General features: G+C 32.3%; 3 protein-coding genes across 3 annotated transcripts; all 3 read right to left on the reverse strand.

Annotated features, from left to right (window-relative positions):
- Window position 1: 1 nt before the first annotated feature.
- On the reverse strand, window positions 2–3,754 carry LOC145312537 (uncharacterized). The gene is made up of 9 exons (XM_080151795.1): window positions 3,388–3,754; window positions 2,996–3,146; window positions 2,457–2,662; window positions 2,105–2,252; window positions 1,383–1,470; window positions 1,160–1,267; window positions 824–888; window positions 518–613; window positions 2–141 (listed from the first exon to the last, which is right to left on the reverse strand). The coding sequence occupies exons 1-9, from the start codon at window positions 3,402–3,404 to the stop codon at window positions 67–69; spliced, it is 954 nt and encodes a 317-aa protein (XP_080007921.1). The 5' UTR covers window positions 3,405–3,754; the 3' UTR covers window positions 2–66.
- A 375-nt stretch (window positions 3,755–4,129) lies between these two features.
- On the reverse strand, window positions 4,130–7,235 carry Uch (Ubiquitin carboxyl-terminal hydrolase). Its single transcript, XM_080151818.1, has 7 exons — window positions 7,142–7,235; window positions 6,673–6,724; window positions 6,171–6,257; window positions 5,910–6,059; window positions 5,357–5,477; window positions 4,618–4,768; window positions 4,130–4,242 (listed from the first exon to the last, which is right to left on the reverse strand). Exons 1-7 carry the CDS (start codon window positions 7,201–7,203, stop codon window positions 4,176–4,178), a joined length of 690 nt encoding a protein of 229 aa, XP_080007944.1. The 5' UTR covers window positions 7,204–7,235; the 3' UTR covers window positions 4,130–4,175.
- Window positions 7,236–7,402: 167 nt separating this feature from the next.
- On the reverse strand, window positions 7,403–14,495 carry LOC145312516 (solute carrier family 40 member 1-like). The gene is made up of 13 exons (XM_080151774.1): window positions 14,269–14,495; window positions 13,762–13,905; window positions 13,451–13,570; window positions 12,881–12,959; window positions 12,358–12,511; window positions 11,757–11,836; window positions 11,075–11,173; window positions 10,535–10,713; window positions 10,184–10,269; window positions 9,833–9,909; window positions 9,363–9,442; window positions 9,019–9,109; window positions 7,403–8,775 (listed from the first exon to the last, which is right to left on the reverse strand). The coding sequence occupies exons 1-13, from the start codon at window positions 14,463–14,465 to the stop codon at window positions 8,518–8,520; spliced, it is 1,644 nt and encodes a 547-aa protein (XP_080007900.1). The 5' UTR covers window positions 14,466–14,495; the 3' UTR covers window positions 7,403–8,517.
- Window positions 14,496–15,960: the final 1,465 nt, after the last annotated feature.

The following is a 15,960-nucleotide window of genomic DNA, read 5'->3' on the forward strand; positions in this document are numbered from 1 at the left end:
TATCTTTAGTAAATACTCCACGAAGTTTATACACATTTAGACGAAATATTTGGCAGAAATTCCTCCTTAATTGATAGATTTATAGAATATATTCGCAGCTACTTCTTCTTCGGGCATGTCAGTCATGTTGGATAATGTTGACCTTAACAAATGGATACTTAATTTCTCTACAAGCCTTCAGGGATCTAAAGGGATAAGACAATATACGGTAATTGATAAACAAAATTACCCATTCTGTAGATTATAATTTTTGTTTGAAACGTTTGGACACTAACTTTAATGAACCAACCAATCAAAAAAAAATTCCCCAAAGTTGTTAAGGAAACGTCATTACAAAACTTTGGGGGACTAGTGTAATAAACAGCCCAATGTCCCCTACCTCCATGTAAATCATTGGCATTTGTAGAATTTTATGTATTTCCCTCTTTAACTTTACCCAAACCTACATGTAGTAGTTTTAAAATGGAGGGGGGGGGGGGGGAGGAGAGATCTATAAATATTTAAGTATCCATTCATTCCTTCGTGAAAATTGGCTACTCTCGTCTCTACCAGAACTTCTATCAGTATCTCCACGGATTAAGGGAGGGCGTCTCTGGTCAACTTCATCGACAACCTTGAATTTAAATGATTTTATTTGTTAAACTCTGTGAAAAACCCTGAAATGTTATGTTTTATTAACGATGCCTGCTAAAAGCAAATAATATTCAGGGAAGAAAAGGTTGATTACGCCATTACAAAGAAAGGTAGCAAATATTGCAAAATTCAACAGTTCATTCTTCCATCTTTTTAAAATACTAATTTTTATTTAATACTTAAGTTTTACCTTAATACTTGGATCAACCATTCTATCCATACAGCTTAGGTTTCCAATAGCCATGCTTAATTTTTCTAAACAAATACAGAATTTACAGTAAATAGTATAATTAATAAAGTGGCCTCTAGGGACACGTAATTTGTTTTATCTATGAGATCAGCTGTTTACCAAAAAATATTTTTTTGAGATTTTCATTTGGGAGGGTTGTGGTACCCTCATCCAAAATAGCTGTAATCCTTACCAGGTCCTCTGAGAAGCTACCATATCGGTTCAGCGTTAAACGAGATCCTTCGGTGCATACACACACAAAAATCCTGTTACTTTATTGTATGGATAAAAATTTACCTAATGAAGAGATCAATTGTGACATATTCTCCCTGGCAAGTTTGAGCCCATCATCAGAGAGTTGGGGATGCAAATCTTGTTGAGCACCCAATTCAAAATGGAGTCTGGCTAGAAATAAGAAAAAGAAATTCTATTTAAGTTGTTGTTATGATTTCCTAATTTGTACAGAATGGACAAAATTGAACTTGTTCTGAAAGAAAAATATGTAATTGAAGTTATTTACCTAAAGCTTCCTGTTGATCTCTGACAGATTCCATTTGTTGTAAGCTGTAAGTTGAATCAAATTCAGGATTTTCTCCAGTGTCAAATTCCTAAATATAAAATGATTAGATGCCTAAGTCAACAAAAGCTTCCCAGTTTAAGGACTGAATAAACTGAATTAATGCATATGTCTATACAAAATTGTAAGTATATGCAAAACTGATTAAATACATGTTACTGTTTAACGACATACTGACGTATTTTGGACTTGATTATAGAGATGCTTTGCTTATAACACTATACCTTGTTGTAATAGGAATCAGTATTTAAAAAATCAGATGAATAGGATAATTTAAACATTCAAATATTTGTCAAAAATGTAAAAAATCAGCTTGTTTTAAATGGACGTACGGGACTTTCTGGTAACGATTATAGAGTTGCTGCGCATTCTAAGTTGTACCTAACTGTTAAAGGAATTAGCATGCAAAGTTTGAAATCGATAGGATTATTCTAACCGGTTAAATTAGCGAAAAGAGCTAACAGTAACGGACGGGCAGACGGACGGACTCTAATTATAAAAAATCTTCGCTTTTAAAAATATAAATTGTGAAGAAAAATGAGAAGATACGCAAATCTCATTAAGAGAGACACATAAGCAAGCATCCTACTACTTTTGTGTGTGTGTGTGTAAGGGGGGGGGGGCATAGAATATGGTCCAATCAACCAAAGACTAAATAAACTTACATGTAATAATTTCAATAAGCTCTGTTCTAACTTCTGGACCTCTCCATGTGCTGGCAATTGGGCTGACCGCTGGCGACGTTCCTCTTTTCTTTTCTTCTGTTCAGCAAATACTTTACTAAGGCTATGTCGGCTTCCACTATGAGCTAACCTACAGCAAAATCTATCATATGATATTGTACATGTAGTTAAAAAAACAAACACATTTTTTTCTACATGATACTTTTTAACTGACACAAACGTATGGGCTAAAGGAATGTAGAAAAAGTATGCAATGGTTTAATGTAAAGCACAAAACAATAACATAGAACATAATCAAAAATGGGTTTAAACAACAAATTACAAATAAAATTACCTATTTCCGTCTGCACCAGTCATATCCAAGCGCAATTTTTGCCTTGACGGACTGATAGGTTCGGGTGTGCAGGCCTCGATCTCGATTCCCGGTACAGTAACGTTGGCTGTTGTCTGCTGAACGCCTTTTTCAGCATCACCGCTGCTCCTGTTTGTTTGATCACCCGCCGAACAGCTGATTGGCGTTGAGGTGGCGATAGTGTCATCCTGAGAATAAGTTTATTTTGAAGGCATAGGACAATGAGCGATTAGTTGATCTTTTCGCCAATTGCTGTACAATTTAGGAAAAAAGGGTTGAAGGTAATCAATCTACCTTCATTTTAGTGCTTTAGTCTGTCTGACAGAATTTCCATTATAGTTTCTTTTTTCTATCTACTTTTCTCCATTTCCTCTCCAGTCCTTTATATTTTCAGTTATTTATCCAATCCATCTCTGCTATTACTCAATGCGCATGTTTCTAAATCTATGTTTTTTTCTGGCCGTTATTTCATTTTCTGTTTGTCTACCTTTCCTATTATTCTTGACTATACTTGACTTTACCTGTGTACTGACTAGGGGTTGAACAACTGCAATATTAGGACTAGAAGGGCTGGAGGGAGCCTTCGCGATGGCCGACAAGGGCAGGAAGGAAGAGGAGGGCGCGCGCCCCGGTGGGGACAGCAATGCCTCTCTTTCCCGCTCTTCTGTGTATCTAATAAAAAATGTGTTGGTTAAGGGAGTAATAAAGGGTTTTGATATTAAAAACTAAATTTATTTTAAATTCAGTTAAAATATGTAAACTGAATTAGAAAAAAACACACTATTAATTTACAATTTTGTTAAGTAAAGAGTAAAATGATTTAACAACTTTGATCATACAACTCTTCCTTAATATGAGTAAATAAAATCTTATACAAAAAAATCTATCAAAATTATAATATTTCAATATCTACCTATCCCATTTCTTCATTTTAACTTCTGTTTTCAACTTCTAAACATTAGTGTTCGATCTGAAAAGTGATTTTTCATCCATAAGTAGGAAAAGTTTTAATTTTAAGCTGATCAATTTGGGATCATATCGTTTTTGTTGTGTGTTGCCTAAGCAAAGGGTTGGGATTAGATATCCTTCAAATTAAAAAATCCCAAATTGACCAACTTAAACATATTAAATAAATAATATCACACTTTGACAGATCACATTCATATTTGAAAAGGCGCGAAGCGCGTTAGAAATTTTTTGGTATAAAATTCAAATATAGACTTTTTATTAAAAGTTATACAAAATGTTTTTTACTGTTGATTAAGTATAGAAAGAGATTCACACTGTGAAATAAATTAATAAAACTGTGAAAAAGTGAGAAGATAAATAGTTTTATAAATATTAAATAAAATTGCATATAAAGTTAGAGTATTATTGAAAATAAATAGTGAAACAGCCACGATAAATATCTATCATTTAAGTCATCATAATGACTCAAATTTTGAAAATCTAAAATTCAAAAAATATTCTTTAAACATGAAGATATATGACACCAAAAGAAAAATAATTTTTCCTCAAATCTTTTTAAAAATATTGAGTAATTTTTCTTTCTTGTGCAATACTTAGAGAAAAAACATGTATATTATTATTCATTATTCTTTTGGTGCCAAAGTTGTATTTTTATTAGAATTTAGAACCGTTAGCTTTCTGTTTAAAATACATAATACAAATCAAGATTGCTATAAATGTTAAGAAATGCACTTATGTCATTTTAGCAGTGAGGGCAAGGACAGTAAAGTTGATATTGTCAGGATCTCGCTTCATATACTCCTAGCCATTTTTATGAATTATGTTTTTTTCCAATTTATTTAAGTTGTAGGTATTATTCTTATTAAGTGTTTTTTGTGTAATAGAATGAGATACAATTATAGAAAGGCACAGAAATCGTCACAAATTATCATTTCGGAGCATATTAAACATCCAGAACATTAATACCTATTGGTTGAACAATACTTATTTCACGCAAAAAAGGGTAAGTTTAAATTTTTTTCCAATAAATATCTACTTTATAACTCACTTTGTCCATCCATATTGTGTCCTTCGCCTATTATTGATGATGTCGTCTTTGTTTAAGTGTTATTAAGTATTAAGAATATTGTATTTGCAAACTAAAAGTCACTAAAAAAAAATTATCCATAAAAATTCCTGGCAGGCTTTAGCGGCATCGTTCATGAAGGTCTCTTTGCTGGTCTTCCCCATAACCAGTGGACCCTCCTTGCGACCATCAAGCTCATAAAGATCATCATCTATGCGAACAAATGCCACGAAATGGTAGTCAACACAATCCTCCCGACCTGTAGCAAAGACATTTAAAATATTTCTATATTATATATTAATTTAGCACTACTTTGGTTCTTATCTTACCTAAATCTACGTTTTTTAAGAGATAGAATTATATTAAAATAAACAAAATAGTTGATTCAATGTTAAATGTGTGACTTTGGCCACAGTTTTCTTCTAAAAGTAAATACCACTTGTTTATTTTAACAAATAACTAGCGGCTACGCCTTTGGAGCAAGGTTTAATTTGAAAACTAATTTCTTATTTTAGTTTTATACCTTAAGATAAATTGAAAAGATGTATATTTTTTGGAGGGAGGAGGGGTTATTCTATTACTGAGGCTATTTCTCTTGGGAGGGTGGTGGTACCCTTTCCCATTATAGTTATAAACCTTCCTAAAACTTATGAGAAACTACAATGTAAAGGAGAACCATATCGGTTCAGCAGTTAGAGAGATCCTTCGGTACAAACAAACACAGATCCTATTACTTTATTACAAGGATTTGAACTTACTATTCAAATTCACTTACATGAAAAGCATTTTAATGGTAGAATACTTGGTATTGAAAATTGTATTTTGAAAACACAAAATATATCAGTACCTGGTGCGCTAGTTTGACCCTCTCTTGCCGCGTCGTCATGCTTGTTGCAGATTTCGTCAGATGCCTCCAGGTTTTCAGCTATTTCCTCAGGAGTCTTCTCGGAACTTGCATCAATAAATGCCTAAAATACAGGGATCAAAATGGATAAGACAATAGCCGATAAATTAAAGTACATCCCCAATGATGATAAACAAAATAATTCTTTTGTAGATGAAAATTAGTGGTTGAAACGTTTGAACACTAACCTTATTATACCAACCTATCAAAATTCACTTATGTCTCCAAGGTTGTTAAAAACAAATAGGAAACGTTGTTATAAAACTTCTGGGACTAGTGTACTCAATTCATAAGGCTTGGAGTCATTTGAAAAGACGAAACTATTAAAAGGATGAAGCCTTAAAAATAATGCACTGTTAAAACATTGTAACCAAGGTTCTGAAATGAAAGGGAGGTAGCTTTTTACTAAGAAGAGTCCACTCGCTGCTTAAATGAACAAAATTAAGCAAGGCACTGGATTTAAGTCACAATTGCGGTCATAATCAACAAATCCTACCTTCAAAGCTCCATCCTCCAGCTTGATAGAATCCAGGTTGTTACCCACAGAATGAAGAAGTGCAACTGTTCCACAAGCATTGCTGATTGTCTGTTTCATGTAGAATACTTTCTTTGGTGGGCCATTAGCGGCTGACTTAGCTGTTAGCTCCTAAATTGAAAACGTCTAATGTATTTAACAACCAACCAAATTCACATGCAACATGGAAATATCCTTTTATTCTTAGTCTATAAAATATAAAATGTCATGCTTGGAACATACCTTTGCGTATTCTTCGTATTTATCTGTGATGGGGAAAAGTAATAGCATGGCCAACACGGGCTGTGGTAACATCATTAAAAGCTCATCCTAAAAAATAAAATAAAATAACCAAAGTTATGAAAATAAATCCATATAAGTAGCTTCTAATACCTTATGGGTATAGAGAAGGTTTATTTGAAGAAGGACACAACAACCCTTCTAATAAAAATATCCCCTAGAAAAATGAAGCCACCCCCCCCCCCTAACAAGAATTCATTTATAGCTAAATTGTAAAGGGGGTTGGGTCAACTACCCCTTACCACCTTAAGTGTCCCCAGTTTCCGCTAGTAAATAATAAAGAACCTTAACAAAAAATGGTACCTACTGATTAGATATAAGTAAGTTTTCAAAATTTAAGGACATTAATTAAAACGAAAAGAGATTTTCTGCTTCAGTGTCAAAAAGTTAAGGTATTATTGTAATATAATAAAGCAGAGTGAGAAAAAACAAGAATTTACCCTACCTCTAATCCGTAGACATCATTGATTTCCCATTCATCACTAACTCCAAGTTTCCTAAAATTCAAAACAAATAAATGTTTTCATCTTCTCATGTTGTCAAGTAGGAAAAAAGACAATACAGAAAAATATCTGGTACTGCATAGTTAAGCAGGGGTCTCAAGGGATAAGACAATGGCCGATAAATTGATGTACATCCCCAACCCCAATGATACACAAAATTACCCCTTCTCTAGATTACAATAAGTGGTTGGAACGTTTGGACATTCAACTTAATGAAACAACCAATCAAAATTCAATAAAAGTCCCCAGGGTTGTAAGACTTAGGGGACTAGTGAAATAAACAGCCCAATGTCCCCTCCATTCCCCTCTGATTGCTAAGCAATTTATTCTGAATTATCATAATTAGACCTCAAATCCAAATATGGCAAAAGTTATTATATTTTAGTTGGCTAATCTTCAAACATGATTTACCTTAGAAAACTGTTCATAACAGTTGGATTTGATTCTATGGGAAGCCATCTTTCACTTGACATTTTGATTTTCTACAAAAATTTCATGTATTTTGTTTAATGTTTGTATAAAAATATAATTTATAGTGTATATAAGAGGGATTGAGATAAAAGTTCTGAAAAAATAATAATTCGACATTGCAGCAATTTAAGTAAAAGTTTCAATAGATAACATGAAAGTAAAGAAATAGTTTGTTATTTACCTATGTCTTTTAGCTATATCGTTAATTCCCAAAGATTAACCTTAAATAAATCTACCACTTCTGATCGTACTTTATTGCTGAAAAGGAAACTTTTTATTCAGAATTTTTATCTCATTTCTTACTGATTAACTATTGGTGAGGTATATTTTAGTAACTATGATTTAAAGGTTCATATCAATCATAAACAGCTCTTCATAATTAAACTTTAAAATCTATCTAAAAATCTTAAAATGTTTTTAAAACTTTTATAATCACATTACATAAAAAAGGACAAAACATTATTTAAACATTATAGTCATTTTGTTATCTGACAAAATAATAACTTCAAACCTTGAATTTTTAGAAACTTAATAATTTAGATAAAATGATCACAAACATAAACTGCAAATTTTTAAACAAATAACATCAGATATAACTTTGGATTATATATTGTTCATATGTATAATATGATCCCTTTCACCGGTATAAAATAACAAATCTTTGATAATGAATAGATCTAAATGACATCACAGTCATGTTACAAAACAAGTCAAGAAAAAAACTAAGATCATTGAAAAGCAAAGTTGTTCAAAATCTTTGTTTCTAACTTTCGCTTTCACCGGGCTTAAACAAGCTCTTCTAATTCATGATATATAAAATTTGGTCAATATATTAACAGTAATAAAATTAAAGCATACATAAATCATATACATATGTAAGTGACTAAATAATTTTGCATTGATTAAAAATGGTACAAGCATAAGTTTAATAAGGTTAATATAATATACATAAAATATTAATAATATTTTGAACTTTAAATATTAAAGCAAATATCAGTAACTTAAATAGAATTAATTCATGTCATAACTCATAACATAATATTAGAAAATGAAATTTTAAAAAATTATACAAATCCTAAAATCAAAGCGGAAATGTATGTCTAAAAAAAAGTAGTTTTAAGATTAAACGGCAGTCTTTTGGTAATAGAGATAATATAAGTCAGCCATAAGTACTAAAGTCATTGTAATGAGCAATTTATAAAAAAAAAACTATCCAAAATATTTAGTGTTTTGTAGCCGGGGGAAAACAATGAATCTTGTGCAGAATATACACCCCTGAATAAAATTCATATGCAAATTTACTTGTATAAAAATATTTAAACATTAACCGGTTCAACCTGACTTGCACTTGCAGCACCATTCACCACAACACAGGGACTCGAACCCGACTTCTCGGGTTCATTATCAGACTGACAGCACAACTTTTTCTTCTTGAATGCATAGCTCATCATAAAAATGGCACCAGAGGATACAAAACTGTAGGACAACAGGATCAGGATACCGAAGGTATTTTCATGAGGTAACAGCAGTACAAATATATATTTGATTAGGTCCAAGGCAGATTGAAGAGAATTCTGGAAAGCAAATACTTATTATTCTAACTTGAAATATTTCTGGAAGGTAACAAAAGAAAACTAATGCGACTTAAATTGATTTGAATCAGTTAAAGGATGTATATTCATATGTCATACAAAGTTTTAAGCTTAGAGAGAGGATTTTAAAAAGAAGGTAAAAAGTTATACCTAAAGAAATATAAAACCTAAAAAGAAAATGGCTCGATTCTTAAAAATTTTTAGAGATTATTTAAGTATTAGTCCCTGAACGCCACCGATTACTCCACGAATGTTTGGTTGTACATTTTCTTGCAGGATTTGTGTGATGGATAAATCAGCAACCCATAAACCAAACCTTCACGATGATTATCCTCAATTTAATTTAATTTTTTTTTGTTTTTTTGTTGTCAGGAATAGGTTAATAAAAGATAATTTAATCATCCCCCTAATTTTAAACGTACAAACTCTGCCTTTAAGTAACTTAAAATATTGATAATTGGGAGATTAGTTTAATTATCATTTTCCCATCCCTGCTGGTTTCCCTTCCATAATTCTTTTAAACCAAGATGACTAATACTTAATTATAAATTAATTTTAAGGATAATTGCCTTGCTAGGATAATACCAGCTAACATTGTACCAACTGATAATAGATTTTCCATAGAACTTTCTACCCCGTAACATTTTTCCTTTTAGTGCATAGAATAATAAATATTAGATCATAATTATGATAAAATCTAATTAAGCTGAGAGGGAGGGGACATTTGGCTGTTTATTACACTGGTCCCCAAAGATTTTAATAGTTTTCTAAATCGTTGGCTAAACAACTTTGAGGAATATGTTGTTGAATTTTGAATGTTTGGTTCATTAAGTTGAGTGTTCTGGTTCAACCGTGTAAACCACTAATTATAATCTATAAAATATTCAAAATCATTATTGGGGATGTACTTGTACATCAATTTAGCAGCAATTGTCTTATTTGTCTTTGTTGTTTATTTTTATTCAATTTTAATTCCTATGCATTGGCTATCGAGGTTATACCTAAATAAAAAATTAAACATTTTTTATTTATTCTATGCCTTGATGTAATCATGTTGAGCAGTTGAGTTAGTCAGGACAGGTTCTTCGTTCAGGACGTAAGGATCAAATGGAGAACCTAAAGAACGAATTGCTAATACAAGTGATAGTTGCATTCTGAGAGGATTTAAATGAAATCTATGGGTCATTACGTACATATTTTCCTCATAATGAAAAGTTTTACTTCTGTGTTTTTCATACTTAAACCGGACTTTAAATTTTTAAAACGTCCAATGGGATAATTGTTAAGTATAAGCAGACATTTTCAATGATATATAATCCAAGTAGCAAACTTATCAAATACTCCTTATAAAGCTAACCCTATAAAGTATTGTATTGCCAAATTCTAATACCTGGTAGCCAAATGGAGACAACACAGAATGTCAAACAGAACACAAGGAAGCTCATGCCCAAAACACCAGTTCTTTCTACACCAAGTCTATTTAATATTACAGTTTACTTTAGACTTTTAAAAATGACAGTAAAAATAAAATGGAATTAAAATGTATAAAATATGGACAAACTAACTTAAGATTTTAAAAATATAAAATACTTTACTACGGCAATATCTTCCTCTTGATATAAAACGCTTCTAACCGTTGAAATAAACACATCAGTAAACGAAAAGATTAGTCAGTCTGTTACAATATCTAGTTTATTTTATCTGCAATTACATCACTAAGCACTAGAGGTAAACTATATACCTAGAACGCAACGGGGGGAAGGCAAGTGAGCCGACGACCCCACAGAGGCCAGAAACTGCCACCAAGATGCCAAGGACCCACTCAGGCACACACTGGATCAGACTGTAGGCCCAGGTGATGTTGTCAAAGCCCAGCACGGTCATGTACAGGAAGGCCAACCCGAGGCCGGCATTTCGCACCTTTAAAAAGATACTTAAGAAGTTTTAACGATTTCCATGAAGATTAGGTTGTCAATGTATTTTTTTAATGTTTTCAAAAAAATTTGAGAAAACATCTTCGAACTGAAAAATATTGAGAGAAAAAATCCTCCAATAAAAACAATTAACGTCCAATTATGTGAATGCTTATCTTTCTATTGCTCCGTAATTTTTCGAGCGACTTCCTAGATTAATCAAATGTATACTGAACTTTTGTATATGAGATTAGTTTAAAATTAAATACATGCGCATAAAAAATTGTAAAGCTGCTTTAAAGTTCCATATACGCGGGAAAAATGTTGATTTTTAAAAATTTTCTTCATTTTATGTTATAAAGACTTACTGAATGAGTAAAATATTTAGTCCATCCCCCGAGTGAGCCAGTGATTTTCTTCACAAACCAATTTCCTTTTTTATCTTTGTCATCAGATTCCGGTTTCTCCTAAAAAAATTTTGGGTGAGATTCATTGGTGTCCCGTTGTCATATCACTGTATTTTTCTTCAATTAAAAAATAATGTACTATTTTCTTAAAAACCAAAAAATATCAAATTAAAATTAAATCCCACCTTGTATCAATTATGATTATTTTTTTGCAGACACTTAAATTTCTTAATAGTTTATTACTGACCTTTCCTCATTCTTTATGACATGTTTTAATTGGATTTGATTTTAAGGGATCTAAAGGGATTAGACAATGACCGATAAATGAAAGTACGTACATTCCCAATGTTGATACACAATTTTACAAAATTACCCCTTTTGTAGATGAAAATTAGTGGTTGAAACGTTTGACCACTCAACTTAATTAACCAATCAAAATTCCAATCAAGTCCCCAAAGTTGTTTAACCAACGAATAAGAAAACGTTATTAGGTATAGAACTTTGGGGACTAGTGTAATAAACAGGCCTTGTCCCCTCTCTGATACTCAAAAATTAAGTAACTTTTTCTCTTTGATCTAATTTTTCTGAGCAAACAAAGGGGATTATTATTGCTGCGCTACTTAAATACAAAACTTGCACCAACCTGTAGTTGTGGATAATCCCTGTAGATAATGTATAGCAATGTATATTCGCCAATCATTGATAATAAATTCCATCCAGCGACTATCACAAGTTTTAGCATCAAATCACAATTTTAAATGTTACTTGTCATATTTCTGAAAGGTTCAATTAAGGGTTCTTTGTTCAACTTTCTCTTAAAAAGTCCTTTAATGTAATCTACTTTAAAATGCATCTCAACATTTTACATTGAATGATCACAAATAAGCTTAGGGTTAGGTTTTCAAAATATAATTCAAGCTTAAATTATTTTATATAAACAAGTGGAAAAGATCCCAATAAAGACCTTCATGTAGCCAAACCAGTAGTTGCCAAACGTAAGAACCTATGGTAAAAAAACAGGCATGTATATTTTGCATTGATTCGGGATCACCTGCTAAAGAAGTGCCGGGAGAAGAGAGAAAAAAATGTGTGGGAGGGGTAAACAAAATGAATAAAATAAAGAGTACCTACTGAAAACTTGTTTCTATTTTTCCACCTTCCGTCTAGGAAAAAAGCTACGGGGAAAAAATTAATCATATGAAGAATATACATCCCTGAACAAATTCAATGATCTGATGCTAAACCTATGACAGCAACAGTTATGTAGGAGGTGTATGAGAAGAGCAGCCCCGCCAACACTGGCGCAAACGTTTGGCAGGTCAGGTCTATGGTTCGGAAGTTGGAGTTAAGACGGGCTAAGAATATGTTGTTTCCATTGGCGATTGTTACGATCCAATCCTAAATTATATTTCATTTCAAGAAAGATTTTTTTAATTTGGCCTAAAGACTAAGTCACTAGATAATATTTTGTTTTCCTTGGTACTAATAACAATTACATCATATATTGTATAGGATTAAATCCATGAGAATAAAATTATCGAATCATGAAAAGAAAACGAAGTTGCAAGTTTAACCGTGTTTTCACAGTACTTTTGATATGTTATTTTAGGTTAGGTAAATGTTAATGATTGCTCCGCTGGGTTAGAGCCCCCTCCATGGGCTAGATATAGGAGAATACTATGAAAATAGGACGAAACCCACTACTTCGTTTCCTTTCTATGATCAGAATTATCTAAATAGGAGAATCGAATTCCTAAAAAACATTACCTTTTCTACGACTATTTGAGAGCCATTAGAAGCAAGATATGCTATGATGGCAAATATCATCACACCAGCTTCTAGTAAACTAAAACAAAGTTTATATTAGGTAAGCTGTTTCATTAAAATAGGCGTCATCAAAATTAAATTAAATTGGTAGGTAAGTAAAGAAGCAAAACAAGTACTACGAAGGTAACGCATCCCAAAGTCCTAACAATGTATATTAAGTTCTCTATAATAAGAATTGAGGGAAATAGAAATTTTCAAATAACAGAATTATTAATTAAACAAGAATTGAAAATCTCATGTATATATGTTTAAATGAGTTTTTTTTCTCCTGCTAATTTGGCTTTAAAATGTTTGCAATTTTGACATTTCAATTAAAACTGGCCAAATGTGTTAACTAAAATCCCTCAAAAATAACAATAAAACAAAAAAAAAGGTTTAAATAGATAATAAAACTCAGGTGGTTGTCTTTTTTAACCGGGTTTTTATCTAGTTATATAATAGCTGCGCATTCATAAAAATCGAATTTAAAATAACAGAATTTTCTTTAACAAGTGTCAAATGGGTACCTACCTATGTAACCAGCTGATAGCCGCAATTTCCTCTTGAAAGAAGAAAAATAGTCCGACAATAATACAGTCAAGGATAACACATGTATTCTGTAAAATTAGCAGAATTTGGGCAGCTCTCAGTCTGATCATATTATATTTATTTGAAGATTTATTATTATAAGATCAAGAAAGTTATATTCAAAGGATTTAAGAAGACAATTGGGCACTATTTTAAGTAAATAATTTCATTAAGAACACTTCATAAAAAAAACTACTTTGTACCTATAGGTAGATTTTTAATTTCGATTACAAAATAAATCTTCTAATAAATTCCTGGCAGTTTGATCAATCCAGTTGCCTATTCCAGACATCAACAGGATGCTTGATGTGTTTTTAGCAAATCCATACCCAGCTAACAAGCGTAGGTCCCGGTTTTTCATTTTGAAAAGAAACAGCCCAAATGTGAACATCCATAACCTAAAGGTAAAAAACAACATGATAAGCAATGTATTTAAACAGATAGGTACCTTTAGATTATAGAAATATTATATCTGTTCACTAAAAAAAAGAAAATCAAATATGTTACACAACTTAAACTGTAGCGTATAACAGACTGACACTATCCCACTTACTTGCGATTAGCGGTGGGTCGATTTCTCTTGGGAGGGTGGAGGTACCCTTCCCCAAAATGGTTATATCCCTTCCCAGGAAGGTACTCTGTAAAGGAGAGCCATATCGGTTCAACGGTTAGCTAGATCCTTCAGTGCAGACAGACATGCATTCTGTTACTTTATTACAAGGATGGAGAATCTTTTAACACTTTAAAATCTTTCAAATTACCTATCACCCCAAGCTGTAAGCAATCTTGATATGTACAACTTCCACACAACTCCATTCAGAGAATCTACTCCAACATTGTTACTATCACTCGTATTTATCACAGAATTATTTGTTTCAGCATCATTATTTGTAGCTGTGAGTGCGGTTGTCTCGTTTGTATTGTCTTCGTTCTTCTCAGGTTTTAAATGATTGTCCATTTCTTTCGACTATTATACCATTCAATTTTATGGATTTATTTAATCATGCACCAGATTTTCATGTACAAATTAATGCTTTCAGCTGGCTAAAAATCGATACTCACATCCACCAACTAGATTAACGAACTGAAAAATAATGAAGTTCATATAGCAAGCTAAATAGACGGTTGATTTACATTTTGGCGCAAAAAATACAAGCTTAGTCTCATACCAAACTATTCTCTTTTCTATTAGTTTTCACTTTGAAGACGCGTAGCATTAAAAATAGTTTCATAATTTTTATTTCTTTTAGGGGGGGGGGGGGGGATGACAAAAATATCCAACGAAATAAGTTAAAATGAAGGCATAACTAGGTACTATTTCATTTTTTTTATCTCTGGCCTTCACGCTTTTATAAGTCATAAATGCACATTTATTTAGCATTTTCCGGTATTACAAAGAAATGACAAAATTAAAATCCATAAAAATTCCTTGTCATTAGCTAAAAGACTTTCTGCCTCTTCACTATTCCCATTCTCATGACCCGGTGCAGCCGCCAAACCACCGTCGTCGCCCAGCCGTTCATCCGCCTTCTCTGCCATGTTCTGAGCACTGCAGACCCACGGCAGGTTCGAGTCCAGCAAGTATTCGCACCTGGAATGACTTGTGACTCTTGCGAGATGAAAAGAAGGAACGGCTTTGGAATTTGCTGCTTTTATTTCACTCACTACTCGTATATAAGTGTGTGTTTTCTGAATGTGGTTCGTAATAACTAAAATAACAGCTGAATAGGACAAATATAAGTAGGAAGTGTGCTGTAATTCCACAAAAACACTCACTCTAAACCCCCAACTGATCGGTGCTGTGTGTGTGAGGAATGAAATTGAGTGTTTGTGTTGTATAGTGAGGTTCCGCAATTTATGTACACTCGTCACAACACTCACTTCTCTCAGTCACGCAACCTCGAGTAATATCAAACTAAAATAATAAAAAACAATTTAATAACCATGGATGTAAAATGTACGTGAATATCATGACAGTAGAAAAGTCAATTAAGGTCGCAATATCCCCTCGCATTTATTGGTCAGGCCATTTATCCAATAGTAGAGGAGGAAATGGGGGGGATAGTTATTTAAGCCCGCTAGAGTTCACTTTAGTATAGAACATGAAAATTTGGTGTAGGAACCAAGTAATAACAAATCCATTGATAAAAAATTGCATTATTTTAATGCAAGTTGTCAAAACATTAAAAAGAAATCAATATAAAATTAAGCATACAAACATTACTTTTTTCATACCCGTAACTGAATAAAAAATAGCATTAGGAACACAGATTTATTACCTTCATAATTAAATATAATGAAACGAAAGAATGTAGTTTTAGGTGCTTTTAGACAAAGTGTGTATCAAGCGACAGCCCTAACCCCGCGGGGCCTCGCATGTACCTAACCTAATAATTTAAGTAAAAACATTAACGAATCATGAAACATTAATGCCCACCAAAAAATTACCATTA

This window comes from Acartia tonsa, chromosome 1 (assembly GCF_053477335.1).
Source record: "Acartia tonsa isolate MP-2025a chromosome 1, ASM5347733v1, whole genome shotgun sequence".
Taxonomy (NCBI): domain Eukaryota; kingdom Metazoa; phylum Arthropoda; class Copepoda; order Calanoida; family Acartiidae; genus Acartia; species Acartia tonsa.